Source organism: Rhodotorula toruloides, assembly GCF_000320785.1.
Source record: "Rhodotorula toruloides NP11 unplaced genomic scaffold Scaffold2, whole genome shotgun sequence".
In the NCBI taxonomy this organism is placed as follows: Eukaryota; Fungi; Basidiomycota; class Microbotryomycetes; order Sporidiobolales; family Sporidiobolaceae; genus Rhodotorula; species Rhodotorula toruloides.
Genome location: NW_015622962.1, coordinates 259,384 through 287,378, shown reverse-complemented (window position 1 = coordinate 287,378; position 27,995 = coordinate 259,384). Strand labels below are relative to the sequence as shown.

At 62.8% G+C, this 27,995-nt stretch overlaps 8 protein-coding genes across 8 annotated transcripts; 2 read left to right on the top strand and 6 right to left on the bottom strand.

Moving 5' to 3' along the window:
• Positions 1–74: 74 nt before the first annotated feature.
• On the bottom strand, positions 75–4,520 carry RHTO_02786 (uncharacterized protein; the record flags this gene model as incomplete). Its single annotated transcript, XM_016416459.1, has 5 exons — positions 75–199; positions 258–1,170; positions 1,236–1,483; positions 1,543–2,908; positions 2,979–4,520. 5 exons carry the CDS (start codon positions 4,518–4,520, stop codon positions 75–77), a joined length of 4,194 nt encoding a protein of 1,397 aa, XP_016276178.1.
• Positions 4,521–5,138: 618 nt separating this feature from the next.
• On the top strand, positions 5,139–5,453 carry RHTO_02785 (uncharacterized protein; the record flags this gene model as incomplete). The annotated part of the gene is made up of 2 exons (XM_016416458.1): positions 5,139–5,248; positions 5,312–5,453. The coding sequence occupies 2 exons, from the start codon at positions 5,139–5,141 to the stop codon at positions 5,451–5,453; spliced, it is 252 nt and encodes an 83-aa protein (XP_016276177.1).
• Positions 5,454–6,041: 588 nt separating this feature from the next.
• Positions 6,042–10,631, bottom strand: RHTO_02784 (BRCT domain containing protein; the record flags this gene model as incomplete). The annotated part of the gene is made up of 5 exons (XM_016416457.1): positions 6,042–6,317; positions 6,382–6,588; positions 6,649–8,702; positions 8,767–9,565; positions 9,624–10,631. 5 exons carry the CDS (start codon positions 10,629–10,631, stop codon positions 6,042–6,044), a joined length of 4,344 nt encoding a protein of 1,447 aa, XP_016276176.1.
• A 102-nt stretch (positions 10,632–10,733) lies between these two features.
• RHTO_02783 (endonuclease III) lies at positions 10,734–12,344 on the bottom strand (the record flags this gene model as incomplete). Its single annotated transcript, XM_016416456.1, has 7 exons — positions 10,734–11,025; positions 11,087–11,140; positions 11,206–11,436; positions 11,498–11,613; positions 11,668–11,736; positions 11,819–11,918; positions 11,995–12,344. The coding sequence occupies 7 exons, from the start codon at positions 12,342–12,344 to the stop codon at positions 10,734–10,736; spliced, it is 1,212 nt and encodes a 403-aa protein (XP_016276175.1).
• A 322-nt stretch (positions 12,345–12,666) lies between these two features.
• RHTO_02782 (Pab1 binding protein) lies at positions 12,667–16,004 on the bottom strand (the record flags this gene model as incomplete). Its single annotated transcript, XM_016416455.1, has 7 exons — positions 12,667–12,728; positions 12,795–12,986; positions 13,078–14,431; positions 14,502–15,068; positions 15,124–15,708; positions 15,832–15,913; positions 15,985–16,004. The coding sequence occupies 7 exons, from the start codon at positions 16,002–16,004 to the stop codon at positions 12,667–12,669; spliced, it is 2,862 nt and encodes a 953-aa protein (XP_016276174.1).
• Positions 16,005–16,110: 106 nt separating this feature from the next.
• RHTO_02781 (polyadenylate-binding protein 2) lies at positions 16,111–17,074 on the top strand (the record flags this gene model as incomplete). Its single annotated transcript, XM_016416454.1, has 5 exons — positions 16,111–16,473; positions 16,534–16,637; positions 16,697–16,784; positions 16,844–16,942; positions 17,012–17,074. 5 exons carry the CDS (start codon positions 16,111–16,113, stop codon positions 17,072–17,074), a joined length of 717 nt encoding a protein of 238 aa, XP_016276173.1.
• Positions 17,075–17,430: 356 nt separating this feature from the next.
• On the bottom strand, positions 17,431–24,663 carry RHTO_02780 (phosphatidylinositol 4-kinase; the record flags this gene model as incomplete). Its single annotated transcript, XM_016416453.1, has 27 exons — positions 17,431–17,450; positions 17,522–18,140; positions 18,194–18,472; positions 18,529–18,654; positions 18,715–18,882; positions 18,938–19,019; positions 19,078–19,283; positions 19,342–19,545; positions 19,600–19,760; positions 19,818–19,963; positions 20,027–20,176; positions 20,236–20,454; positions 20,512–20,711; positions 20,766–20,902; positions 20,961–21,062; positions 21,117–21,399; positions 21,452–21,709; positions 21,768–22,289; positions 22,345–22,476; positions 22,538–22,729; positions 22,794–23,148; positions 23,204–23,352; positions 23,408–23,925; positions 23,990–24,145; positions 24,202–24,343; positions 24,409–24,589; positions 24,647–24,663. 27 exons carry the CDS (start codon positions 24,661–24,663, stop codon positions 17,431–17,433), a joined length of 5,724 nt encoding a protein of 1,907 aa, XP_016276172.1.
• A 374-nt stretch (positions 24,664–25,037) lies between these two features.
• Positions 25,038–27,723, bottom strand: RHTO_02779 (Ca2+-transporting ATPase; the record flags this gene model as incomplete). Its single annotated transcript, XM_016416452.1, has 7 exons — positions 25,038–25,339; positions 25,402–25,476; positions 25,534–26,380; positions 26,442–27,224; positions 27,280–27,428; positions 27,493–27,565; positions 27,628–27,723. 7 exons carry the CDS (start codon positions 27,721–27,723, stop codon positions 25,038–25,040), a joined length of 2,325 nt encoding a protein of 774 aa, XP_016276171.1.
• Between the last annotated feature and the right edge of the window lie 272 nt (positions 27,724–27,995).

Genomic DNA, 27,995 nt, shown 5'->3' with positions numbered 1-27,995 from the left:
GCACTGCTGAAAGTCGAAACGTCGTATGTAAGGCGAGGCGAGTCGAGGGCGGAGAAAGCAAGGCGCGGTATTGGCTACAGTTGGGACGGGTCGAGGGTGAAGGGAGGTTGCTGGCCCATCTCGTGAAGGTGGAAGATGCCGCCGGGCGTGCCGATCTCGGGAGTGGCGTGCGAGAGCATACCGGTGTTGAGCGACGCGACTACAGGAAATAGCGAGGTCAGTCAAATTTGCGAGCCTTGAGCCGGAGCGGCACGCACGAGTAGGGTGTACGCCGATGGCGGCGTCTTGCAGCGCGTTCTGCACGAGCTCGGGAGCCGGTGCGTACGACAACTGTCCTGGCGAGATCGACTCGAAGGACTGGCCCTGCTGCATAGCGAGCGACGCGTAGTGCTGGTGCAGCGCCGCTTGCGCTTGTCGAGCTGCTTGTTGGTCGTCAACCTGCATGTCGTTCGCCGCCGCAGCTTGTTGTTGGAGCTGCGCGATGAACTGCTGCTGGTCGTGAAGCTGCTGTTGATCGAGCTGGACGAAACCGGGTTCGAGGATGTTGCCGGGTGTCCCGCTACCAGACGCGGGGTACGAGCCGCCGTGCGCGCCGGACAGGACGTGATTGGGCGCAGGAGGTTCGAGAAGCCCGACACTCCCGGCGCTTGGCGAGCGATACAGAGTCGGGTTCAGGCCGGACGGGCTCGCCAGCTGCGAGCTGCCCGTCGAGACGTTCGGCTTCTGCTCCTCCTTCACCTCGCGCAACGAGTCGGCAAGCTTCTGCTTCGGCAGCTCGAGGATGCCGAAGTTGGCGGGGTCGTCGGTCTCGTCGGGCGAGGCGACGAGGAACTGGGTCGTCGCGCGCAATTGGTGGACCCGGTCGCCCATCTGGAACGTTGCGACGGCTTCGACCTCGATTGTCTGACCGTGCGCCGACTTGGGGACCTCGCCGGAGAGGACGTTGTCCTCCCAGGAGAGCCAGTCTGGCAGGCTCGGCGACGAGAAGGAGGCGTCGATGGCGGCGCTCGAGCATTGCGGGTCCCAGACGCGAGGTGCCCAAGTCCAGGGAAGGCCGATGAAGGCGATCGGAGGCGCGTTGCCCTTGATGCAGCGCGTGAACTCGCGGAAGATCCACTTCTTGTCGGGAACCTTCTTCGCTTCGACCGTCCAGATGTGGTTGCCCTTGGACTGCGGCGATGAGATAGCGCGAGTCAGCGAGGGTACGTGTAGACAAGTAGAAGGAGGGGACGAACCTTGGCCTTCTTGCCGTCGTCATTGAAGCGGGAGATGTACGGCTGCGCCCAGAGGTACTGCCGGACTTTCTTAATCGGCACTTCCTGATCGAAGATGCCGGACGCAGCGAGACGGTCGGCGAATGCGGTCGTGAACGCCTGAATGCGGAACCGGAACGGGCGGAAGTCGTGCGACTGGTCGAGCTTCTCCATCTTCTTGGCCATGAGCGTCTGGTGGATCGGCTCGCCTTTTGAGTCAGTTGCGTCGACTGCAGGAGAAGCTATGCGTGAGTACAAGCAGGAAAAGACGCATCGGAACGATACGCACGGTTCGAACAGATGTCGGCGAGGAATTCGAAGAAGATCGGATCCATGACCGCCTTGAGTTCAGGTTCGACACCCGCGCTCGCCGCACCCATCGGCGGCACCTTACTCTGGGCCGGTCCTGTCCCGCCGACCTCAACCTGGTCAAGGTCGACCGCCTCATCGTCCATCTCGTCCTCGTCGTCCCGCTCGAACATTTGGTACACCGAACTCGCCGAGCTTGCTGCGCGAGATCGACTCTCGAGAAGCGCTTGGTAGCCCGAACCAGATGCGGCGCGAGACCGCGAGCCGGACGAGGTGTAGCCGGACTGCGAGGCGGCGCGCGAGCGAGACGGGCGGACAGGTCCTGGTCCACCGCTGGCGGCGTTGGCGAAGATGGACGTGCTGTTCATCGGCGGCGAGACCGTGCTTGGCGCGATGCCGCTCGTGAGAGCTGGGTCGACCGAGTCGGGCTGTTGAGGCTGCTGCGACTGGCCGCCCATGGCGCCGGCGAAACCACCAAGGCCGGAGAGGTGCATCATGTTCATGTCACCGCCGATAGCGAGCGGATCGATGCCGGGAGTGTACTGCGGGTAGCCGGACGGCTGGCCTCCCTGGGTATAGAGAGGCTGCGTGATCGCGGCGGGGACGGCGTTGGCGGGGATGGCGACGAGAGGCGGTGCGCCAGGTTGAGCGGGTTGAAGCTGGATGCCGTATTGCGGGGGTTGCGTGTAGGCGATTTGACCCGGATGCGCGATTTGGGCAGGCTGCAAGGGCTGTTGCTGCTGAGACTGCTGCGCTGGTTGCTGAGGAGGTTGTTGCTGCGTCGGCGTCGGTGTGGGCGTTGGAGGAGGCGGATTGGGCAGCGTCGGAGGGACGCCAGGCGTCGCGCCCTCCTGCATCTGCTGGTGCAGCCGTTCCCGCGCCAACCTCAACTGCTCCTCGTGCAAGACCTGCTGGTACTGCTCCATCTCCCTCATCGCCTGCTCAGCCTTCAACTGCTGCTGCGCCGCCTCGGCCTCTGCGTCCGCCCTCGCCTGCGCCTCAGCCTCAACCCGCTGCTGTTGCTGCTGTCGCAACTCTTCCTCCGCCCTCGCGCGCTGCTCGGCTTCGGCTCGCGCTCGCTCTGCGTCTTGGACGAGTCGAGCGTGCGCCTCGGCTTGGGCCTGCGCCTGTTGCATCTGCGCTTGCTGCATCTGCGCCTGTGCCTGCGCTTTCTGGAGGGCGGCGATGTTGCGCGCTGCAGTCGCTGCCGCAGAGAGGGGAATGTCGGGCGAGGACATCGTGTGCAGGAGGGGAGGGGGCGGGCCGGTGAGGAAGGATGGTCGGTCGCGGTCGACGGGCGTGACGGGCGTTACGGGCGACTCGAGCTCCATCGTCGAGAAGGAGCGCTGACGAGTCTAGCGAGGGGTCAGCTCGGCTGCTCTCTTCGCAAGTGCTCGAAAGAAACCGGAGGCTCACCTTTCCGTTCTTGGCTGCCTGCCGATCCGCCATCGCGACCCTCCTCCCGTCCTTCCGCTCCCCCATGATTCTCTTCAACTCATCGTACGCCCCCTCAATCCCCTTCCAAATCTCCTCCTCGTCCTGACCCGACTCGACCTCGCTCGTGGACAACGCAGCCTCCATGATCGGCAGCCGCTTCTGCAGCAGCGTGATTGCTGCCGAGACACCTTCGTTGTAGGTCGGCAAGCGTTCGTCGTCCATCGAGGGTGGGGCAGAGGCGGGTGCGGTCAGGGAGGAGATGGCGTTCGAGGCCGAGAGCGTGTCGATCGAGATGGGCGTCGAGGAGTGGCCGAAAGCGGGACCGAGCGCGGGCGGACCGGGAGTAGTCGACGGCGTCGAGCTGGTCGAGATGCGCAGCCGGTCCGCTCCGTCGTCGTGGCTGCCCATCGACGACTGCTGAGGCTGCTGCTGCTGCTGCTGCTCGCCAACATACATCCGCTGTTCCATCGCGCCCTGCGCCTCCGAGTCCGCACTAGGCAGCGGCGAGCTACCTACGTCGCTCAAGCCCTGAGTTGCGAGGGTGAGGATGTGAGCGGGAGCGGAGTGAACTCGCTGGACTCCTTGCGGAGCGACGGGCGGGAGTCCAAGGGCGATCGAGTTGGCGGGTGGGTCGGGGCCGGCTGATTGAGGCGAGGCGGTGGATTGGGCGGCGGCGGAAGGGGCGGGCGAAGGGGTCGAGAGGTAGAGCGGGACGGAGGTGGTCGACTGGTTGTGCTGTGCGGCCAGTGAAGGGCGGTTGGGGTGCGCGTACGGGTGGTGTCGTTGTGAAGAGGCGAGAGTCGGAGCGGGGTGAGAAGGCGGAGGGAGACTGCTCTGCGAGAGCTGGGTCGGGAGCGAGTTCGAACCCTGAGGAGCGTAGTACATGGCTGTCGTCGAGCCATTCGAAGGCGTCGATGCGCCCGTCGAGCCAGGCTGGCTCTGCGCAGGACTCGTCGTGAACGCCATGTCGACGTCCAGCCCGAGCTGGTGGTGTCCGAGGGCAGCGTTGACAGCCGCCGAGACCTGTGAAGGCGTCGCATTCATGCCCATCGCTCCGGCAAGCGCCATCGCCGACGCGCGCGAGTAGCCCGCGCCGCCTTGCCCTTCGCCGCCCAAGGGATCGCTCGCATTGCCGGCTGAGAAGGTCGACCCGGTCGGCGAGACGACGGATCCTGCGCCGGAGAATGGCGAGCCCGTCTGCATGTTGCCCGACGCTGTCAGGTTGGCGAGCGCTTCGGGAGAGATCTTGATGCTGGGCGAGGCGAGCGACTGGGGAGAGGCGTGGTTGAGCGGAGTGGTCGGGACCGTCGCAGGGTAGGCGTGTTGCTGGAGAACCTGTTGCTGGACGTTCTGCTGCTGTTGCTGAGGCGCCTGCTGCTGCGCTGCCTGATGCTGTGCGAGCTGGTGCTGAGCGACGGCGGCCTGCTGGTGCTGCTGGAGGAGGCTTCCCTGCAGCGCCGGCGGCGTCTCGGGGTACGCCGACGGGTACTGCTGGGTTGTCATGCCGTTGTCGCTTGACATGTGCGTCCTGGCGAGCTGTCGGACCCGCTGAGACCTCTGTGCCTTGAGAGTCGGCGAGTGCAACAGGCAAGCGGAACGGGTCGAGCACTCGCCAGCGCGGCAGGAGGTGTGCGAGTGCTCGAGTGAAAATACGAGAGATATCCGTAGGCGACCAGCGGCGTTCCTACGGCGGCAGGCTGACTGTTCACCGTCGCGGACAGATGAGAAAGGGCATGGGGCGGTGAGCTGTGGTCTCGCTCGCTGGCGGGTTGGAGAATGCTCACCTTGCTCCTGTGTCCCTCTTGTAACCTTTCTGCGGTGGTCCCGCGTGCACCGGAGGCTGTCGAGACGCGCGAAGTGAGCGAGTCCGCGGAGTCGAGGAAGGCAGGACGGGTATGGGGCTGTCGGCGCGGTTGTGTGGCTGGGTGGGTGAGTGAGCGTGGTCGGTGTGTCGCGAGCAGCAGTCCCGTGCAGCTGCCCTGGCCCAGCACGCGAGCCAGCTGTATGCACCCGCTCAAGCGATCCTCGTCCTGCCTCTTTCGACGACGACTCGCTTCACACGGCGCACGGCAAGCTCACAGCCCGCACACGAGCACTCGTACACGGTATCGCAGACAGGCTCGCTCAACCATCGCACCGATGCACCCACTCGCTCCACCCTTTGCTCTCTCTCCCCCTCGAGATCTGATCGCAGCGGGCAAATTGCACGGCGACTTCCAACGAGCGCAGGCGAGGGCGAAGGGTGCAGTGTGCGTGCTATTCGAGTGCCACTCTTCGCACAGATCGCACAGCTAATCGCGGTTGCGTTGCAGCCGTCTCTCGCGCGGTCCTTCCGAGCTCGTTCCCTCTTGTCCTCCTCCTCTCGCGCAGACGCCTTCGCTCCTTCTCCTCACACACTTTCCTCGACGCTCATTTCGACATACACGGCAGCCTTCTGCTCGCTACCGACCCTAGACAAGGAGCTTCGCACCTCGCAGCGCTCTTTCTCGCCGGGTCGCGCTTGAGTCCACGCCTTGCTTGCATTTCACCCCTCGCCCAGGCTCGTGTACCGAAGCGACCATGTCCTGCTAACGTCCATCCACTATCGTTCTCGCGCTCGACGAGTCTCGATCCAACCCCCTCCCTCCCTTCCCCATTTCCCGTCCCGCTCTCGATACCTAGACAGTCCGGCCTCGCCGCCAACCCCTCGGGCAGGCCGGGATTCCGAGCAGCAAGAGTGACTTCCCTTTCCTCGGAGAGAGGAGTCGGCGTTTTAGAAGCTATTCCCTGGACCGATATAAGGTATCCCTCTTTGAGGGACGTCGGGGGACGGTTGTCAGACACGTCCGGACAGACTTGTGCGTGCTTACCATGATGGAGTAGATGCACGATGGGACGAGACGTGCAGGAGATGCAAACTCGCGATCATCCTCTCCCAACTCTGCCCGGTTGTCTGCGAGAGATGCGATTCATTGCGTTGTGAGTCTTGGACTGCGAGGGAAACGCGGCAACGAGACGAGAAGAGAAGCAACAACAAGCCCTTGACCAACCATCACCGCGGCCTCACGGCTCCTCAACCTGCACCTCCTTCATCCTCGCGCTCGGCAACAGCCTTCCAGCCATGAGGCACTGCTTGACCCAGACGATATTGACCAGCCCCTTATGGTTCTTCAGCGCGCCAGGAAGAGTCAGGGTGGTGTTGTCGTCGTCGAGGAAGACGTGGTCGTAGCCCGAGGCGGAGAGGGCGTCTGAGGCGGAGGAGACAAAGTGGACGTGGTGGGCTGAGGCGCTGGTTAGGAGCGAGAGGAGCGTGTAGGCGTGGTTGTTCTGCGCGACCTTCTGTAATCCAGTCCGCAAATCAGCTTATGTTCGGCGGAGGAAGGAGGGAAAAAAGGTCACACACCTCGTCCTTCGACTTTCCCGCCTTCTTGAGCACGACCAAAAACGACCTGTCGTTGAATACTCCGCCCCTTTTGAACGTCTCGACGAGCGAAGGGAGGCCGAAAGACTGCTTGAGAAGCGCACGCAGTTGGCCGCCTGCGCCGTAGGTGCCGAGTTGCTGGATGTGGCCGGAGGTGAGCAGGAAGGAGCGCCAGTCGAGGCGGACGCACTGCACGCGAGAGGTCGATTAGCGCCACAGCAGTGAAGGAGGGATCCGGCGCAAACGCACCTCCTTGATGCACTGCAGCGGGAACTCGCGCGAGAGGCACGGGACGCCCAATGCGAGCGCAACGAGGTACTTGACCGTCGTGCACGCCCTGTCGGCGAGCAAGAAAATCTCCTCGATCTCCTCAAAGTCGATCATGGGGAAGAAGAGGTCGGGCGAGTCGGTCGACTTGGCGGGCGCGTTGACCGTGAAGAGGTGCTGCCACTCGATGACGGTCGCGCCGTGTCCCTCGAGCTCTTCGACGAACGCCTCGCGATCCGTTTGGGAGGGGCCGCCGCCGGTCGCCTTGCTGCTGGCGTACGTGACGATGAATGCTGTCTTGCTGAAGAGGCGTTGCGATTGCGGATTGCGCTCGAAAGGCTTGGACTCGACAGGCTTTGGCGGCTTGAGGAGCGCGAGAGACTGGAGGACGACCCCTTCGCGGCCCTCGAATCGCGCGAGCTCGTCGGCGGTAAGGCGTCGGTCGTCGAGCTGCTGCGACCGGTACGGTTGGATGCAGATGGCTTCGACCCGCAGGCGATGCACCCTGCCCTCCTCGTCCCGTGTCGACGTTGCGACAATGATGTCGTCGGCTTCGAGCGAGCCCGTGACCGCTTCGCCGTCTCGCTCGACACGGAGAACCCGGACCTCGCCGTCCAGCGCCTGAGCCTGCGTCTCGGTATCGACCTCGTCGCCACGGTAGTAGATCAGGTCGCCGACGTTGAGCTCGCAGCGCCTGATCTCATGCGGGTGTAGCTTGCCCTTCGAGTTGTCGTCAAAGAGGACGTGGAACAAGCCGCCCGAGACTGCCGTGACCGTCGCAGGGTAGAAGAGGTAGTTGTCGCGCCAGAGAGCCAGGACGCGTGAAAAGGGTGCAGTGTCGGGCAGACGAGACTTTGGCGCGCGTTCGCCGGCAGAGGTGGTCGATCTGGTCTCGGTGGGTGCTGGCGAAGCCGCTTGGCGAGAGACATCCTCCTCGACGGACTGGAAGCGCAGTCGCGAAGGTCCTGCAACTGGCGCAGCGGGTTCGGGCGACGGTGAGATGGCCGTACCTGCGGACCTCGTCGAAGTCCGCCCGCCTTTCGCCTTCTTGGCGGTCGCAGCAGGCTTCGCCGGTGCCTTCTTCGTCGCCTTTTTCGGCGTAGAGGTACGAGACTTGGCGGGAGACGGGATCTCGACGCCGATGAAAGACGTTTCGGACCGTCGTCGTTTGCGCGCGGGCTCAGGCTCGACAGAGGGCGTCTCGCTCGCCCGCCGCTTGCCCTTGTCGGCGGTCTTGGTAGATGCAGGAGTAGCTGTCGCGGCTCTTCGCGTCGTTCGGGTGGACTTGGCGGTCTTGGGCGCTGGTGGAACCGAGTAGTTGGTCTCAGCGAGGAGGTCGAGTTCGTCGACCGATTCCTGCGGTGCCGCGGCTCGCTCCTTGCCTTTGCGCGACGGGGCTGGCTTCGAAGCCGCTGGGTTGGCGACTTTTGCTGCCGCACGACCCTTGCCTTTGCCTCGTACAGGCTCCTCTTCCGTCGCCGACTCCTCATCCTCCGCGCTCCCATCTGCAGCCTGCTGGCGTGTCCGTGCATTCTGCTTCGCAACAAGCGGCGGAGCCTTCCGCTGATTCGGCTTGACCGCCTTCGACGTGGAAGCGAGCGGCGGCGTCGGACCGTCACTGTCGGGCACAAAGCCGTTCGAGGAGACCGTCTGCTGCTTGTGGCTCGACGACGAGCCAGAAGCGCGACCTTGCTGCACGGGAGAATTGAAGCGAGGGCGCTTGGCGAGCGGCACGTCGGGCGAGCTTTCGGGTACAGGCTGGTTCTGCGTTGGTTGCGGGAGAGTGGAGATGTCGAGGTCGACTGGAGGAACGGGTAGTTGGAGAGTCTCGTCGCCGGCATCGGTAGTGGCGAACGGAACGGCTCCCAGAGGGAAGAGCTCGTCGGCGACGGGAACCTCGCCGTCGCGAACGGGCGAAGGTGGAGGAGGCTGGCGCTTCAGCTCGCGACCCGGCAGTGGACGAGACGTGGATGTCGGCCCATCGCGAGCACTGGTCGAAGTGTCATGCTGAAACGAATTATGCCACCGCTCGGCGTCTGCGCGATCGAGGTGAGACGTCCGTCAGTGGTCAAAGAGAGAAGACCGACGAGCGGAACGCACTGTCGAAGCTGACATCCTGGCTTCGCAAGCTAGACCCAACCTTCTCGGCGTCGTACTCCTTTTGCGTTGCGGCGACATCGAACTGCGTCGGCGCCTCAAAGCTGCTCTGGAGATCCGAGATGTCGGTGAGGCGTTTCCCGCCGGCCTTTTCGTCGAAAGTAACGCGAGGCGCTGCCTCGTCACGGGCAGGCGTGAGACTCGGTGAAGAGGATGCTGAGTCGGTCGCGCGTGTGAAGAGGGCGGGTTGGTTGGGTCGGCGACGAGGAGCAAAGTCGAGCGACGAAGCTTGGTCGGTCTGAGCGGCGGCGGCTGGACGCAGTGACTGCTGCTCGCTCGTCGCCGTGCTGCCGCTAGGAGACTCGTCGGCATACGGCGCGTTAGGAAGGGTGGCAGGCAGCGATTCGTCGACGTCCATATCGTCGCCTCGCTCTTCCTGCTTCTCCGGCTTGCCCTTTCCTTCCTCGGCTTCATCGACGTGTACCACGGTTTGAGGGAGCTCAAGGCTCTGCTCCTCCCCGTTCGTGCGCATCGACAGACTGGCCTCCTCCGTACTCTGCGAGATGCCGTCCCACACCTCCCGCCGAACCTTCTTCTTCGCCGGCACGGGCGCCTTCATCGCCGCCGACGAGGCGAAGAGGGAAAGGTCGACTCCGGTAGTGGCGGAGCGAGCGAGGGGACGAGGTGCTTGAGCGGGCGCAGCAGAGGTATCGGAAGCGAGGCTGAGCTCGAGATTGGGAAGCGTGCGGGCGGCTGTGACTGACGCAGGGGCAGGCGCGTTGGCGAAGGCGGGTGTCGATGTCTGTAATCCAACGCATAATGAGTACTCAAGATCAGTCCGCAAAGCGAGTATCGCGCACCTCCGGTCCGAGACTGCCATCATTCTCCGCAGCGCCGAGCGAATCGCAGGCGAACGCACCCACCGCCTTGAGCTTCGCAAGTCGCGCGGGAGACAAGAGAACGCTCGGCGAGAGAACGGGGTCGGCGCTCGAAGCGGGTTCCTCGACGAACGCTTTCTTCGCCGGCGACCGCTGAAGAAGCTCGCGGGCGACTGCCGGCGAGGAGGAAGGCCCGCTGCCCTCGTGCATGTTGACGTAAGGGCTGTGACTGCCGAAAGCCGCACTCGACGCTGGACGGCTGATGGCGCGAACGGGAGAAGGGTTCTCCTTCTGACTTTCCGTCGGGCGCACCGACTGGGAGTCGTCCGTGATCTGCTGGCTGGGCACCGTATCGTCCGCGTCGGCAAGCTCCTGCACGCGCCGACTCAAAAGTCGCCCGTCCGCCCGCGTCAAATCCATCGAGACTTCTCCCGTCGTCGTCTCGTCGTTCGGGTCGCCAAGCGCTTCGTCATCCTGCGCCGCCGTTCGCGACAATCCGCTTCGATCCGACGACCTTCGACTCTTGTCCCTCTCCCAGCTGGTCTCGCCCAAACTCTCCGCCATCGTCTCGCCCAGGTACCCGTCGTCGTATTTTGGCGGAGCGAGGACGGGATGCGAGTCGTGTCGCCTCAGAGCGGCGCTCGCCCGGCTGCGAGAGGTGTTCTCGTCCGGTGAGCGTGCTCGAGGCGGCAGTTGTGAGTCGGCGACGGTCGACAAGTCCCCCTCATCCTGATCCAACTCGAGTTCGTCTTCCTCGCCGTCTCGCGCCTGTGCCGCTGCCTGTATCGCGCTCAGCCTGTTCTGTGTAGCCTCTGAGAGCGAGCTGTCGGCGTCGGACGTCCTTGCGCCTGGCGACGAGGGCGGACGGACCCCACCGCGACCGATGGCAGCGAGGAGGTAGGACTGGCTATGCGAGTCCTTCTGGGCCGACTCGTGTGCCGCGTGAGCTGTCGAGGTCGGCGTGTCGGGCACCAGCTCGCCCGCAGCCATCGCGGGACTGTGAAGCGGGAAAAAGGAGGACAACATCGCTCGTCGCGTCGGGAAGCGAACTTCGCAGAATTGACATTGACGGAGGTTCTTACAAGGCGAGTCCTACGTAGCGTCCTCAGTCTTGACAACGCGCTCTTCGACACGCAAGAACCCCGACTCCTCCTGCTTGACCGCGACGACGACTTGCTCCACCGCCTCTTCCGCCTGCTCCAGCGCGAGCTCGACCTGCGGCAGTCCGTCCGTCTGCTCTTCCTTCACTTCCATCTTGACCCGCTTCTTAGCCGGAGAAGCAACAACGACCCGCCGCGAAGGACACAGCTTGGCCGTCGCAACGTCGCAAAGGTCGCAGCGAGGCGCGACCGGCTTGCAGACCTCCTGACCGAATCCGACGAGCCTACAAGGGAAGTGATCAATCAGCAAGCAGCGGGAAGGGCGGGCATCAGGAGTGAACTCGCATCTTGTTGACTGTCGGCCAAAGATGGCGCGGCAGCCACGACTCAAGGTTCAACCTGGAAAGCAACCAGCTCGTCAGCAAAGACAAAGCCATGGTCTTGTTCGCGGCAAGAGTACGCACCGAGTCTGCTCCGGCGTTGTCGTCTCCTTCTTGTGCCAACGCAAGCGATTCGTGATTCGGTGGACGTGCGTGTCAACGCCGATCCCGGCGTTCTTGCCAATGGCTTGAAGGTAGAGGTAAGCCATCTTTGGCCCAACGCCGTTGATGGCAAGCAACGAGGGCAAGTCGTCGGGCACGTCGCCGTCGTGCAGGTCGCGTAGCCGTGTCGCGAGCAGTTTCAGGTTCTTCGCCCTACACGCTAAGGTACGTCAGCTCAGCGCTCTCACAGTTGGCTTGGGCCGCTTTGACGCACTTCGTGTTGTGAAAGCCGACCTTGCAGATTGCGCGGTCGATCTCGTCCACCGTCGCCGTCTCAAGCCCTTCGAGCGTTAAGCCGCCTGGCAGTTGGTTGCGAAGATTCATCGTAGCCTGTGCACCGCGTTGTCAGCGAGAAACAGAACTGCAGACGCGCGAGGTGCGCACCTGATGCGTGACCGGATCTTTCGTCTGGCTGGATAGCATGAGCGAGACGATGACCGACAGGCGACGGTCCTGCAATCCACACAGAGGTCAGCAGAAGCTCTGTGGACGAGCGGGTGACGGCCCATTGGCTGAAGCGGGTCTTGCAGCGCACTTTCTCCGTCTCGATCCTCTGCGGCTTGACTTCCTCGTCCTCCCGCTTCGCTTCCTTCCCGCCCTGCTCGCAACCCATCGTATCGACCGGCGCAATGATCCTGCTCGTAAACAGGAGCGATTAAGCGAGGTGAGCAAGAGCGAGAAACGAGACCTGAGACGTGAGACGGAACGCACCGTTCTCGCTGCTTGCGGATCACTTCGTACGTCTCCTCCCACCGCTTCGGCGCAGGATGAGGTACGGCAAGACGCTCGACGTGTGGCTTCGGCTTGCGAGGCGACCGCGCCTTCTTCGCCGGTTTGACATCCTCCTCGAAATCCTCCCCCGCGACTGGCAGCGAGAGCCCGAGTGTCTGGGATTCGGCAAACGTAGCAGCAGCAGACGAGCGAGTCGTACGCCTCGGCGATGCCGCAGCAGGCGTTGTACTGGTCGAAGCGGCCGGTTCGGAAGATGTGGCGGGGGAGGAGTTCTCGTAGATCGTGACGCGAGAAGAGTAAGTCGATGTACGCGTCTTGAGCGGAGCCATCCTGCTAGGCGAGCGCCGGGCGAGCAGAGCGAAGCGATGGATGATGGGCGGTGTGGGAGAAGGCAGACAGCGAAGGGCTTGAGGCCGTTGCTTGCGGTATTTCGGTCAGGAGATTCTACGATCAGCAGCGAGCTCAATAAGGGACGGGTCGACTCCGAAAACAAGATCGACGAAGAGTGAACCGGTTCGCGTTTCGTTGCATCCTCCTCCCGCGCGCTAATCCTCGCCAAGTCCATTCCATCGTGCTCTTCCGCCTGACCTGCTTAAGTCTGCCGCTCCACCTCTACGTAACGCCAAAGTGTCTGCTCCGCCACGTATCCCGTCATTGCTGCTGCTGCTGCACGAACTGAGGCGGCGGCCCGGGATGAGGAGGGACGGGGCCGTCTGCAAGCGGGATCGAGGTCAGTCGGCATGCCCTGAGGGCCGACGGTTATGTGAAAGCGAACGCACTCTGCGGAGGCGGCGTAGGTCCGCCGTGCTGACCCGGCACGAACCCGACGGGCGTCCAAGGCATGTAACGTCCAGGAGGTCCTCCTGCTCCTGCTTGTCCGGGGACCTGCGCATGAGAAGCGGCGGGCGAAGGGTGCGAGATGTGGGGAGAGGCGGAAGCCGACGACGGTGTCATGTGAGGGGAAGGGAACACTGCACAAGGAGAAGAAGCACACAACGGAGTCAGCACTGGCTTCACGTCAAGCGCGTCAAGATTCAGGCATCAAGGAAAGTGAGAGCGTACTGGGGGCGCCGTGCGGGCCTTGGCCGGGAACGAACTGCGGAGCGAAAGGCGGAGGAGGGATGGGTGGACCGCCTGCGCCGGGCATGAGGTGCTGGGGGTGCTGCATCTGGCCGGGGTGATGCTGCTGATGCTGCTGAGGGTGTGAGTGGGGGTGGTGAGGTCCAGCGTGCTGCTGCATGCCGGGTCCAGGTTGGCCGGGGAAGCCCCGAACGGGTCCGCCGTTCGCGTTCGCGGCCATGGCAACCATCTGGTACATATTGTACGCGCCGTGGTGAGGCATGCCGGCGACGTGCGGAGGGACGGGACCACCAGGAATGTGCGGCGCGGGCCCGCCTTGGCTCGCTGCGAGAGCAGCGGCCATCTGCGGCGGGAAGTGCGGAGGCGGCCCGTGAGGCTGGTGAGGGTGCATCATGCCGAGCGGGACGCCCGAAGCCGCTGCCGCATGCGCTTGTGCTTGGGCAGCGGCAATCGCTGCGGCGTTGTTCGGGTCGACCATGCCACCAGGTCCAGGGAGACTGCCCGCGATCGACGAAGCCGAGTCGTCGACGACCGAAGCTGCCGCCGACGCTGCCGTCTGAGGCGGAATCGGGTAGATGGACCGGTACGGCTTGCCCGAGAACTGCCAGCTCGGCGCAACAGTCGACGGCTCGGGGAGAACGCCGTTCTTGAATGGCGTAAAGTCCTCCTTGACGTGCATCGACGACGAGCCTCGCTTAATGACCTTGTTCCCGAAGAACGGATTGGGCGGAGCTTGCGGCTCGGCAGGCTTGCGAGGCGTCGTGTTCGCAGCCGGCGCGGGTGCGGGCGTAGGTGCAGCTGCGGGCACGGGAGCGGCAGGCGCTGCCGCAGCACTGCTCGACGACGTACTCGCGCCAGGGGTGAAGGAGGACGCGTTCGGGTTCGGCTTGAAGACGAAAGCGGCGCTCTTCGCGCTCAGCTTCGTCGTGGGCGCCTTCGGCTTGAGCGAGCTGGCCGGTGCTGCCTCTGCTGCCGCAGTCGATGCTGCTGGGGTCGCCGCCGCAGCCGTCGGAGCAGCGGGAGGAGACACACCGTTCTTCTGGGCGGCGAGCTCCGCCTGGCGCGCCCTGGCCCTTGCTGGGTTGAAGGGCGGGATCTCGGGGAGGAGGGGCTTTGCGACCTTTTGCGCAGCAGCTTGAGGAGGTACGCTGGCGGAAGAAGGCGTGGGAGACGGTGTCGGGGCGGGGAGAGTGCGAGTCGTGTTGGCGGGCGAGACGGCGGGCGAAGCGTTGCTGGCGACTGAGCTGCCGGGTTTCTTCGCAGCGTCGTGCGAAGCGGTACTGCCAGGCTTCTTGCCCATGATAGCGGCAACGTCCTCCGAAAGAGGGTAAGGGTTCTGCACGATTACGGAGCGGGTCAGCATCCTCAAGCTGGTCGAGCTCCGTAGTGCAAAGGGCTCGACGCACCTTGAACGTCTGGCTCCACTGGACGAGACTGGCCAACTTCGAGTCCTGCTCCTTCTTGAGAGCCTGTTGCTGCTGCTGTTGGGCCTGCTGCTGAGCCTGCGCCATCTGCGCGCGCTTCTGCTCGAGTCGAACTCGCTCATTCGTGACGAAGTCCTGGAAGGAGCGCTGGTACGGCTTGGCGGTCGCGCCTGGTGCGGTACCGGCCGGAGTGGTGGTGGGTGCGGCGGCTGTGGTAGACGCAGGCGCCTGGATCGACGGTGTCGTCGCGGAGGAGGTCGCTGATGAGCCAGACGAAGGGACAGCGGGAATGCGAGAGGTTGCAGAAGTTGGCTGCGGGAGACGAGACGTGCCGGAGGGGGTGGAGGGTGCGGCTGCTTTGTCTGCCGGTGCGGGTGAGCCGTTCTGCTGAGCGAGACGAGCCGCGGCAGCCTTCCTGGCGCCAGGCGGAACGTAGGCGCCCTCGCCACGAATGACGGCACCGTACCGGTCCTCCTCGTTCTCAATTTCGGGGAGCTGCTCGCCTCGCTCCTCCGCGACGTGGGCGTTGTTGGCGAGAGCCGATCCACCCTACAACGCTTGCGTCAGCGTACATGCCGAATAGCTCAAATGGCTGGAAACGTGCCTTCATGATCTCCCGTTCAAGCTGCGCAGCGCGCCTTTCCCGCTCCTTGTAATCGGCTCCGCTCCGGTCCAGCTTGGTCGTGTAGATCTCGTCGTCGTAGTCCGTCCTCAGACCGAACTGGCGCTCGTTCGCTGCGAACTGATCCCAGCCGCGTCCACCAGCGGCGCCCTTGGTGCTTCTGCCGAGGCCATCGTCCTCCAGACCGCCGATGCCGCCGTCGACAGAGTCCTCGATCCCTCCTCCACTGCTCGCACCCCATGCTTGCAGCTGCCGCTCCTTTCCGAGCAGGTAAGCGCCTGAAATGTCGGTGTCCGTCCGGAACGAGTCTCGCTCCCTACTCGACGACGCCGCCTGAGCCGACGCGTCCGACTTGCCCTCTAAGTCGAGCGCGACGTCGGCTGCCTCAATCTCGAGCAGGTCGCGTCCGTTGATAAGGAGAGACGGCTTGGGAGTGGTCGAGGGGGGAGCGTGCAGGTCAACAGCCTGGCGAAGCGAGATCGAGAGGTCGTTCGAGTCCGGAGTCGAAGACGCGAGGATGCCGCGCGCTCGCGTGCCACCCTTGAGCGTCACCGTCACCGTCTGGCCCTGTTTGTCGGACGCGGTGCCAAGTGGAGTAGTGGGGAAGGGGAAGGAGGGGGAGGGACACAACAAAGGTCAGCAAGGCGCCAGACAGCGTGTCCACGGTACAAAACACTCGTCTGCACGCACCACAAGCGCCAGCAAGAGCCAGCAGAAGCGGTCGTGTGCGGGCGAGTCGACCTGGGACAAGCCAAGTCCCGGCACAGCACGCCTACGGGCGCGGGAAAGCCGTGGGTTAGTCTGTAGCACACTGTGGAGCACTCTCGCCGCCCGTGCACGCACTTTTGCTGGGTGTGGGCCATTGTCGGCGCTGATGAGGATGCGAAGGAGTGCGGGCATCACTCTGCGTCTCCCATCTCGCACACTCACTCGCTTGGGCTGCCTGACGAGCTTGTTGCACCACTCAGAATGTCTGCAGACGCTCCCTCCGGCCGCCGACGCTCGATCGACGACCCCGACTCCCTCGTTCCCGCCTCGCTCTCTGCATCGCAACAACCCGCGCAACAGCCCGCATCCAAGCCCGCGGCCGCCGCACCTTCGTCAGACGGTCCCATGGCAGCCGACGACGACCCCGAGGCAGCCGAACTCGCGGCGATGAAGGCCAGGGTCGCAGAGATGGAGGCGGAGGCGGCAAAGCTGAGGGAGCTGACGGCGGCGAGTGAGGCGGCTGCCGGCGGCGGGAGCGCTGCGAGTAACGGTGACGGGTCAGACGTCAACATGTCGGACGAGGACCGGCAGGCGGTGGACGCGCGGAGCATCTATGTTGGCAATGTGCGTTCGTTTCGTCCAGTTGCTGCAGGTCGCCCGGCTAACCCTGGGTTGGGTTCACAGGTCGACTACCATGCTACTCCCGAAGAGATCCAGCAGCACTTTGCGTCGTGCGGAACGATCAACCGCGTGACGATCCTCTTCGACAAGTACACCGGTCCCAAGGGGTGCGCTTTCGTTGTCCGCCGCCTTTCCAGATCCCTCAGACTGACATTTGCTTTTGCAGATATGCCTATGTTGAGTTCGCCGAACCCTCCCTCGTCCAGAACGCTCTTCACCTGAACGAGTCCGTCCTGCGAGGCCGTCAAATCAAGGTCAGCGGCTTACTGCATTTCTCAGCCCGGACGGTTTGCTGACGAGCCCTCTACCACAGGTCTCGGAGAAGCGGACAAACCTGCCCGGCTACTCGGCACGAGGGCGCGGAAGAGGAGGACGAGGTGGTCGAGGCGGATACCGCGGCGGCTACCAAGGCGTGAGTCAGGCCTTTTTCGTCGATCGACGGTGTGTAAGCATGTGGTTGACGCTGCTTCGCATCTTGTAGCATGGCGGCTACTCGCCTTACCCTCGCGGACGCGGACGAGGAAGGGGTCGTGGAGGCTGGTAAGACGGAAGCGGCGGTGCTTGTAGATGCAAAAGGAGACGCGTCGATGTCTGTACTTCTTGTATTCTAGCGGCGTGCTTTCGCGGAGCGGTTGCGCCCGTTCCCGAGAGCAGGAAGCTTCGCGAGCCTCGGGGGCGAGTGGATTCGGCAAAGCTCTCGCTGGAAGCAACCTGGCGATTCTGAGCACCATCTTGCCGACGCAAAGAGTCCCTGCGTGCTCTTCAAGCGACTGCTCGCCTCGCGATCGTTCGACAGGCTTTATCATCGAACCCAGACGATCTGCGAACGTCCAGCTGGAATACCGCTTGATAGCAGACTGTCCAGTGCATACGGGGAATGAGGACGGTTTAGTAGAGGGATCAGCGAACGTAGGGGATGCCTGCGGGAGGGGAATCTCGAAAGTTAGTTCGGAACGTCCTTCGTTCGTTCTGCATACGGTACAGAACGCACCGTTTGTGATCCGCTGGAACTCGTCATACACGATGGAGCGCTTGTTCTCGCAGGCGTCGTCGACAATGGTGAGCCACCACTCGGCCGCCTTCTTCTCGCTCAGGTCCAGCCTGAAGCGGCCCTTGAGTCGCTCGAGCGTCGGCTCGCCCTTGAACGACGGGAACTCGGCCGCTAGCATGAGCGCAACGGTGTCGACGATCGACTGGGCGTACGGGCGGGCCGCGAGGAACGCCTTGACCGTGAGTTCCTTGAAGTGCCGGTACCCGACGCTGTCCTTGCCGCCCATGAGCATGAGCATCTCGTGCGTGAGCTTGAACGAGCTCGGCTCGAACTTGACGCCACCCGGCCCGATGTCGAAGAGGAAGCCAAAATCGATGTGGACGATGTTGCCCTTCGCGTCGACCATGATGTTGCCGTTGTGCCTGTCCTTGATCTGGATGATAAAGCAGAGGACCGAGTACGCGGCCATTGACTGGATGAAGTGGTTGCGGGCGCGCTGGAAGTCGGCCGACTCGACCGGACCGAACTTCATCTTGAAGAAGGACAGCAGGTCGTTGATCTTGGCACGGCCCATCTCGTCGCGGGACGTGGCGTTCGGGATGACATCGATGACGCCCATCTGCGGAGGGTAGTGTCAGTTGAAGCAGCGAGATGTACGAGGAACGGACGTACTCCGGGTCCGGTTGCGGTGACGCGGTAGGGCGTGACGAGCAAGTCGAGACCGAGCGAGTTCCAGATGTTCTTGTGCATGGCGACAATCTGAAGAGCGAGGACGTCCTGCCGGCAGTCGTCGCCGACCTTGAAGATGGCGCTCTGCCAGGTGTCGTACTCCTGCTTCCTTAAGCTTGCAGCGCCTTCCTCGACGTCGATCAGCTCGTCTTGCGCCTCGAGGTCATCGGTGTCGGCCGTGTGCCGTGTCCTACGGACCTTGAAGGTCGCCATGAAGGGCGCCTGGAGGATGATGCTCGTCAAACCACTGCCCGGCACAGCGACGCGGTCAGACGTACCTTGGCGTGGCTCTGAAGCGGTCGGCCGGACGTGCGGTTGATGTCGACGACGACACCGTCAGGGTTACTCGGCAGGTACACGCCGACGTCGACCTTGATCTTGGCCATCTCCTCGTCGATCTTGGCCTGTAGATGCGCAGCTCGTCAGCGGAGGGATCGTCAGGTACGGAGAGGTTACTAACACACCTTCTTCTCGGGTTTGGGAGACTTGATGAAGGGCTTGAGCTTGCCGGAGATCGAGGTGACCTCGTCGAAGAAGGTGAACTCGCGGTTGTAGAAGTCTTGCGCCTCGCCAGAGAGGGATTCAACGATCATGTCGACGAGACGGTCGAGCTTCGGCTTCATCGGGTCGGCCTGCCAAGAGCCAGCATCAGCGTCAGTCGCTTCGGAAGACGACTTGTCGACCCACCTCCTCTGCATCGTCGCCGCGGTAGGCGTTCGCCTTCATGTTCCAGATGATCTGGTGACAGAAGAGCTGCGAAATCTTGGACCTGCACCTCGTCCGAAGTCAGCCGATTGACCCTTTCAGTGTACGGATGGGAGACGCACGTCTCGAAGATGAAGCGCTCTGCGTAGCCGAGCTCGTCCGTTCTGAGCGCCTGCACGACTTGCGGGACGTAGAAGAAGGTGATGGAGACGGGATGGTGCTCGAGGACGCGCAGCGCATACTGCAGGAGGATCGGGTCGCCGCCGAACTTGGGGAAGAGGAAGCGCAAAGCCTCCGGGACGGGAACCGGCGCCCAATAAAGAATGTGCTGTAGCAGTGAACGAGTCAACTCCATGCTTTCTCGCCGAGTGACTAGCGCCACTCACTCTGAACTTGGGTCTCGTGTCGAGCGAGAGACTCTCGCCGACGAGGAGCGGTAGTGCGTCGGGACAGTCCTGAACGGCGAGTGGGTCGGAGCGAATGAGGCGAACCACCTCCTCAAGCAGAGGCGGAAGCTTGAAGCGGTCATGGAGGAAGACGACGACCTTCGGCCAGCGAGTCCAGGCGAAGCGGGCAAGCTTGCGCAGTTCCTGCGAGCGCGCGAACGTCAGAACGATACGTCACGGCAGATCAAACGAACGCACCTCAACTCCCGGCGTCTCACCGCTCGGAACAGCTCCGCGTTTCGAGTCGAGAAGGGGATTGAGCCAAAGCCGCAAACGCTCCGCTTCATCGGCGAGCAACGCCTTGAGGAGCTGCTGGCGTAGTCGCTGATCTTCCTTCGCTGAAGATGCCGTGGCGCGTCCTGCAATGGAAGTCTGCGTCAGGCTGGCTGGTGGGGAGAGTTCCGCAGGCAACGAACCTGGCAGGCTTGGCGCGTGGCGACTGTCCTCAAAGCTGGACGAGACCACATCGTAGTTCGGAGAGTCGGCTTGCACAGCCTGGATCAGGTTGTCGATTGCCTGCAGGTCGGCCTTGATCTGGATGCGGTTGTTGCCGAAGGACCAGCTGCGGACACACCCGACGTAAGCATGTGGCGTGATCATAAGGAAGTAAGCCGTCTTTACGCACGTCGGGCGAACCTCGAACCAAGCGAAAGCCGCGTCAAAGAGCTTTGCGCGCAGATTGTACTCGGCGATGCTGTCGAGGCGACTTCCGCCGATCAAAGTGAAGCCGAAGGAGAGCAAGGTGAGCCGCAGTTCGCGCGAGAGCGGGTGTCGACTAGGGGCAGGCGTTCGTCAGCGACTGCGACGAAGCGGACGGGAGAAAACCCTACGCACCTCCAATTCTCATGCGCCTCGAGCGTGCGAAGCAGGAGTCGCAGGGTCGCGTAGACGAGGTCTGCGTTGCGGTAGCGGTATGCCTGGTAGCGACTCTGCAGGAAGTCGAGCATGGCGAGCATGGGCGAGAAGAGGCGGTTCGCGAAGAGGTAGTCGCGGTTGAGCGCTTCCTTGTCGGTCGGTGTGAACTGCGTTTCCTGATTGAGGGGAGTATCGGTGCTGTGAAAGGCGATAGGTGAGTACATATCCTCCGAAGGCGCAAACAAGTCCGCTCACTCGAGAGTACGCGAGAACAGCCCTTGCTCTCTCTCAAATGTGTCGGCCCATGCCTCGAGGACTTCGCTGACCACACGGGGCTCAAGTTCGGGCCTTGCATCAGCGATCCAAGTCCAGATCTCCTGACCGACGGCAATGGACGCTTCGGTGTAGAGGCGGACGGGAAGAGAGACGACATGGCGGAGGACCTCGAAATCGGGCTGCAGACCAGGCTCATCGTCAGCAGGCACCGCGAGAAGGAATGTCGAACGCACCTGCTGAGCCTTCACGACCTGTGCTGCCCCGCGGTAGAAGAGGTCCCGTAGCTCAGACAGCTTGAAGTGCAGTTTGTGCTTGTCGAGCTGCTCCGCAAGGTCCTCCAGCTTGTCGAGCACGTCGCGAGCGTTCGTAGCTGGCGGATGGCGCGTCAGCGAGATGAGCGCCCTGATGAGCCCGGACGCGTCACTCACCACCGCGTTGAGCCTCGCCGCCGAAGAAGCTCTTCGCCGCAAAGGTCCTTGCGAATGCCGTCGATGCGTCCGCGTTCCAATTGCCCCAGGCAGGAAGCGAAGCTGCGTGAAGAAACGTGAGTAGCCGCCTGCAGTGCTGATGCCGCCGGAACGCACCGTATTTGCCGTTGGCGGGCGGAGTCTTGACGAGGTCGAGCGCGACGCTCTTGCCCATCTCGTCGTCGTTGAGCATTTGCATGCGGTAGCCGTCGCTGGTGACGTCGACGTACTCCTGCAGCAGACCCTGCATCTCGAGCGGCGAACGAGTAATGCCCTTCTTGAGCCACGAGCGGACGTGCTCGTGCAGATTGCGGAGGATACGGTTGCGGAGCGGGTAGTCGTCCGTCAGCGTGATGGTGAAATTGCCGCGGTTCGAGTGGAACTCGAATGACGGCGTGTACTGCGATGGACCAATCAGCCGGTTGGGCGTGGCAAGAACTGACGGTACGCACCTCGTCTGTGAATTCGTCCAGACAGGCTCGGCGGAGAACCGTGAGCAGCTCGAGCATGACCGTGACGACGCCGAGATTGCAGACGAGTGAAGGGAAGCTCGCGAGGATATTGTCGAGGAATCGCAACGCGGTGCTGCGCATGCTCTCCGAGCTGTTCGTCGTGTGCAGGAGGATCGTCCGAACTTGGATATAGGCGGAGCTGTCCATCGCGTGCAGCGGGACTTGCTGACCCAGGCGCGCCATGTAGACCGACAGAACCTGTAGGCGCCGAGGTGAGCAAGCCAGTCCTGCCGAAAAACGGTCAAGAGGAACGCACCTTGTCGCCAATCGACTTGAGCGTGTCACCGATGGGCGACTCGCCGCTCAAGGCTGGTACACCGAAGTAGAGGAAGAGGGGCGCGATGGCTCCCGCCTCGGCACGCAGCGACTCGAGACGGTAGGCGGTTGCGAGGAATACGGCTTGCGGCGCCGGGATCGAGCGTGCGTGTGTCGCCTGCGAAGGGATGCCGTTCGCGAGGTCTCCGCGGATCGCCTCAACCGACATGCTGTGCGAAGATGCTGACTTGAGGATGGCCTGCACCTGCGCTTCCAATTCGACGAGGTCCTGGCTGACGCCGACGACAAGAGGAGGAGAACGCTGGGCGACGGAGAGTAGAGTACCGCGCTGCCAGGCGCTTAGGCGTTGCGGCGAAGAGAGGAAGCCGGAAAGGAGGCAGGTGTACCAGAAACCGCGGAAGAGGGCGCTGAGTGCGGACGAGATGACGGACGAAGCGTCGAACGAGACTTGCGTGAGGTAGCTGTCGAGGACAGCGACGAGAGCAAGGAGCATCGTGGTGCGCTGAGGGAGAAATCGGTCAGCTCAGCCTGTCGTGCTTCGCTCCGTACGAGCTTACCTCTTCGCTCGAACCCGCACTTTCGGCGCCCTTATTGCCGAACAGCGTCAAGAGCTCCGAGAGGAACGAGAAGCCGAGCTCCTCGTGCTTCTTGGCGGCGATGCTGGCGAGCTGGGTAAGGGCGGAGATGGCCTGTTGCGCATCAAGTCGGACTTAGTTGGTCGTTCATCGGTAGAGGGTATCCCGAGCTTACGGTCTGATAGCTGATGTCGTCTCCTCCTGTCGCGGTCCGAGCGACTCCCGTCACCGTTCGCAACGACTCGACGTAGGCGTGCTTGTCCGAAACCGCGGCGATCTCGCACAGCTCGATGAGGGCGGCGCCCTGGACCGGGACGCTGCCGTTCGTCGCGTAGTGCAGCAGCGTTGAGCCGACGAGGCGAACAAGCTGACCAGGCAGGCTCAACGTCAGCTTGTCGTACATCTCACAAAGGCAGCCATCCGAAACGCACCGAGGTCTCGCCGCTCTTCCTCGCGAGGAGCGACACGATGTGGACAATGTTGGCCGCAACTTCTGCAGTGTCGCCTCCGTAACGCCGTACACTGCCAATCGTGCTCGCGGCGTCGACGAAGCTGTCGCCGTTCGGCACATAGCCCTGGCGCTCGATCGATGCGAGGTGGTTGAGGAGCGTCTGAATAGCCGAAGTGCGGCTGGACACGTCGGGAAGAGCGAGAAGCGCAGAGTACGCCTCAGTTGCGGTCTGCAGAGCGGGAGTGAGGGTCGAGGGATCGTCCGAGGGTCGCAAGGCGGGCGAGAGGAGGAAGCGCCGAATGATCTCGGTCGCAGACGTGAGGCGTTCGGGGAAGCTGTCGGGAACCTGAGTCATTAGCAGCAGCGTGTTGGCTGGAACGGCGGACGCACCCATGCGCGATGACCTGGAGAGCTTGAGATCCAGCAACCTGGATGGACTCGTCAATCCCGGCAGACTCCGGGTGGAGGACCGACTCGAGGACGCCGAGGAGGTCAGGCTCGAGCTTGCGGGCGATGACCGAAGCTGTGACGGCGAGTGTCTGCGGGCGGCATCGCGTCAGCGCCGTCTCGATCTGGTATGGGGCTCGGACTCACAAGACTGGCGACGAGAAGCGGGGTCGGCTGGAGGTCGACCTCGTCGTCGAGTTCGTCATCGTTCTCGATAGCCCGCACAACCCGCTGCCAGATCTCGAGAGCCTTCTGAGCGACACCTTCCGCCGCGATCTGCTGCGGCATGGCCGACTTGTCCGTCTGCTTGCCGCTCCCGACAAGCATTTCTTTCCAACGTGCCTCGCTCGACTTCGCCGGCGAGAGGAAGGAGGACCAGTATGCCTGCTGGATCTCGAGGCTGGCGAGGAGCGGAAGTGTCGGCGAGAGTCCAGGCTGGACGAACTGATACTTCTCGAGGGTAGCAAGCGCGATACGGCCTTCTTCCGAGGACAGGTCGAGGTCGCTCGAATTTGCGAAGATTGAGCGAAGGTGCGTGACGGCTGGGTCGTCGAAAGACAGGATGGATGGCTGCGGGTCTGCGGCCGTCCAGCGAAGGTGACCTTGCGGAATCGCGCGACGCAGTCCATTGAGGGCTGGCAGGACGTATGAGATGGTATGCGGTCCTGCCGAGGGCAAGAGGCGGGTTAGTTGCGATCCACTTATATATCTCGAAGCGGCTCAACCTACCGGGTGCATCGCGAGCCTGGCGTTCGAGCTCGGCTTGGACGTACTGGACGCTCTTGATGACGGCTTCACGGGCTTGCCCGTTGGAATCGGCGCAACGGAAAGCGGCGTCGGTAAGAGCGAAGGAGAGACGGTCGGCGGGAGCCCAGTCGTACGACGCTGTGGAGAAGCGGTTCATCAGTAGCTCGCTGTACGGTCAAAAGAAAACTACACACCTTGTACGCCAAGCGCTGGCTCGAGAGACCATCTCGGAATTCCCTGCAACAGCTTGACAACCTGGCCCGCTTGCGCCTGATTGTGCTCGGCTTTGCTCGAGTATTCGGCAAAGGCAATCATGCCTTCGAGCTGGTCGTTCGTCTGCGAACATGGCGTCGAGTGTCAGCTTCACCAAGGTCGCCGACAGGCAAGTGGGGAGGACGCACGACAAGTTCTCCCTCGCCCGCACCAGAGCCGCCGTTCATCCGACTGAGGACGCCATTGACTGCGGTGTTCGACACTGGCTCGAGCGAGCTGAACGAGGTCGTGAGGAGCGCGAGGTCGTCCTGCTCGGAGGTTGAAGCGAGGTTGGCAGCGAGGGCCGTCAGCAGCGACTGGTGGAGGTTTCTGTGGGACGCGATCGTAGTCAGTATCAGTCTGTCGTTGCTGTGAGACTGCTCTCACCCGTCCAGGTAGTCCATGATGGAGTGGTTGGGTTCCAAGGGGGGCTGCTAAGGTTGGAAGACGTCCTGCACCTCGACCTCGCTTGTTTGCTTGCTTGTGCTGCTCAAATGGACGAATCAAAGCTCGGAGTACGAACTTCTTGAATTGCGCCGCAAGAGTTGCAACAACAGAGTAAAACGAAAAGAAGGGAGAATAAGGAGACGAGCGGACGACTTTCGACGAACGAAGGCTGACATCACCCTTGTAGAACGACAAAGAGATCTCTGCGGTCGAGTGTGGCGAAGAGGATGAAATGGCGCGAGGGGCGGAGGAGGAGGAGGATATTGAAGTCGAGGTTCGGCTGGGCGCTCGGTAGCGGTGGAAGCGGCGTTGCGAAAGCCTCGTCTGTAGCCTAACGAAGCATACGGGTCCATCCTGAAGGCTGCAATGGTGCCGATTGCCGCGCCTGGCGGTGGTCGCTGCGCGGCGCCACATTCTCCTTGTCCGCATCGTCGTCGCGGCTGGGACGGGTCGCAGGACGATTCGGAAAAACAAGACCGACGCCAGTAGTGGGGCCGAGAGGCGACCTAGACGGTGCGGCCTTGGATCGCGAACTCGGAGGCTCGGTAGCGGAGTCGGCGCGCGCGGTGTCGGACTGTGACGCGGCCGGGTCAGGCGGAAACGGCGCAGGGTCGTCAAAGAGAGGTTGTTCGCCTGCCGCAAAGCCGGGTAGCATCAGTATCGCGACTGAAGGAACGGCGAGCTTGCGAACGCACCGGTGAAGAAAAGGCGGCGCAGCAGCACTTTCCGGTACTCCCAGGCGATGTCGCGTCTGAAGGCGAGATCGATGACTGCGTTTCTTGATGTATCAGTGGAAGAGCGTGCTGGGAAAGTAGTTGGAAGCCTACGGTATGGCAAGTCGTGATCCGTCAATTCCCACTCGGCGATAAGTCGAGCGTGCTCGCGAACAAGCAGCGCTGTGACAGGCTGCTTCGGGACCTTGTGCACCGATTCGCGGTGGACGTCGATGCAGATCGAGCGAAGTGCGGGAATCGAAGACGTTTCGGAGTCGAGCATGCCGACGAGGCCGACGAAGGTCATCGTCCGCTCGGAGGCGATGTATTGCGAGGATGAGCTTGGGCGGTAGTGGTCGGCGTTGGGGTCAACGTTGTCGTAGGCGAAAGCGAGAGTGCGGAGGTCCTGCGAGCCGTAGCTGAGAACCGCTTTCTTGATCTCGTCGCGGAGCTGCGGAGTGAGAGGCTGGCGGGACGATCCGGTCTCGATAAAGCCGCAGCGCTCGAGTACGGACTCGGGCGCACCCTTGACGAAAAGCGCAGCGATGGACGACGTCGACTCGTCGACCGCACTCACCGCGAGCAGATCCTCCTTGATCTGCAAAGTGTACGTGAGGATGAGCGAGTCATCTCCGCTGGCGACGTAACCATCATCGACGAGTCCGGCCACGACGGCGTGATCTTCAAACGCGTCGAGCGGGCGGAGTAGGCGGTTAAGAACACGGAGGGCGGCCTGAGTCGATTCAGTCTCAGAGTCGGCTGAACGCTCGAGACTCTGTGACAAGGCGGTCTCTGCCTCGACGCAGTGCATGACTGTCTGCGCAAGCCGCGTGAACGCCGGTTCGTTACGCAACTCGTCGTCGAGAGGCGTCCCGCCGGGGATCGAGATGAAGCCAGTCGCCGAGTACTCGTTGTCGTTGATGTCGAAAGCCTGTAAACCTGCGCAGGTGAAGAGCGAGATCTGCACGTATGCGAACGGTCATTGGTTTCCACAGACTGTAGCGGTGGGAAATTGAAGGCACCTTGGCGACGCGGAGACCGGGAGCTGGGATGTTCGAGCGCGACGTTGTAGAACGAGTCGTTCGCGGAAACGTTGGCTGGCGCGGCACCGGCCCGCTACCACGAGACGATGAGCCGGACGCAGGGCGAGGCGTATCCTGGTCTTCGCCGTTGTCTGGCCCTGCTGGACGAGGTGGAGGCGGCGGACCGGGAGGACGTCCTGGGCGAGACGGTGTTGCAGGCGCAGGCGCTGTGGCAGGCAAGCGCGATACGGTTGGAGTCGGCTTCTTCAAGAACGACTCGATCCGTTTGAGAAGAGAGGTCGACGGCGAAGGCGGGTCGCTCGGGGATGCTAAGCCGACCGACGACGTGGGAGGGTTGAAGATACGCCAGGCGAGAGCCTTGATTCCCGCAACGATGAGCTGGGCCTCCTCCGAGAAGCCTGCGTATGCGTCGAACGTCTCGCGGTCCGCGCCCTGCTTGTACAACATCATTTCCTCGAACCACCAGATCTTGTTGATCGCGTTCAAGACCAGGGCGAGGAGGTGCACGGCGTCTGTAAGATTGCGAGTGCAGTGATGTAGGAAGGGAGGGTAGGGTAGGCCGGAGTCGTCGATGAGGTCGCCGGTGATCTGGCTGTAGTAGTGCTGCGGATGACGAGTGTTCTGCTCGTCCGGCGCGGAAAGGAGAGTGATGTAGGAGTGGTCGGGTCCATCCGTAAAGAGCAGCGATCGCAGGACGAGGATTATGAACCGTGGTTCGTACTCGTCTTCCTCGTTGGCGAGAGTGCTGAGGTAATGCTGGAGCTACTCGTGCCATCGTCAGCGCAGACAACGCATCGAAGAGCGAGACGGAACGTACCACGTCCCGCTGAGAAGGCTTTCGCGCTCCCCGCTCAATCGCCTTGTCGACGAAAACGAATGACTTGAGCAAGCCAAGGATGTCTCGCAGGGAGAAGGCGATCAAGTACGAATGATACGTGTCGAGTTGGGCGTGAAAGGTGGGTTGAACTGTACGAAGAGTCGATCAGATGTTGGCAGGCTTGCGTCCGAAAGCGCACGCGTCCTCACTGACCTTGGAACAGATTCGGAGGCTTGTGCAAACCGAAAGGCTCTTCAAAGACACCTGTTCGAGTCAGGATTTGCCGCTGTCGCAGAGAGCGCTGTCAGTGCGCGAACGAGTCGAGAAAGAGAGAGAGAGAGAGCGCACCTTTCGAGGTTCGCCGACGGTGGCATCGACGACGTGCGCACGTTGATCGTTCCACGTTTTCTGCCCGACCAGACGATACCGCTCATCCCTGACCATGTTACTCGCACTGCTTCGTGTCCCGTCCACCTCAGCATCCACTTTCCCCGAATCCGCCCCACCTTCTCCCACGGATGTCGACGGCACGAGACTAGCAGCCTTCCTCGCGGCCGTCGAGTACAACTGAGCCATGTAAGGCGAGCGTCCGGGGTAGGAGAGCGGGTGCTGAGGAGGCCGCCTCGACCACCAGCCGGGGTCCCGACGGTCTACAAGTAGCAGCACCTTGAGCGACGCCACAACGCTCGCATGTAGCATGTTCTAGGACTGCATGC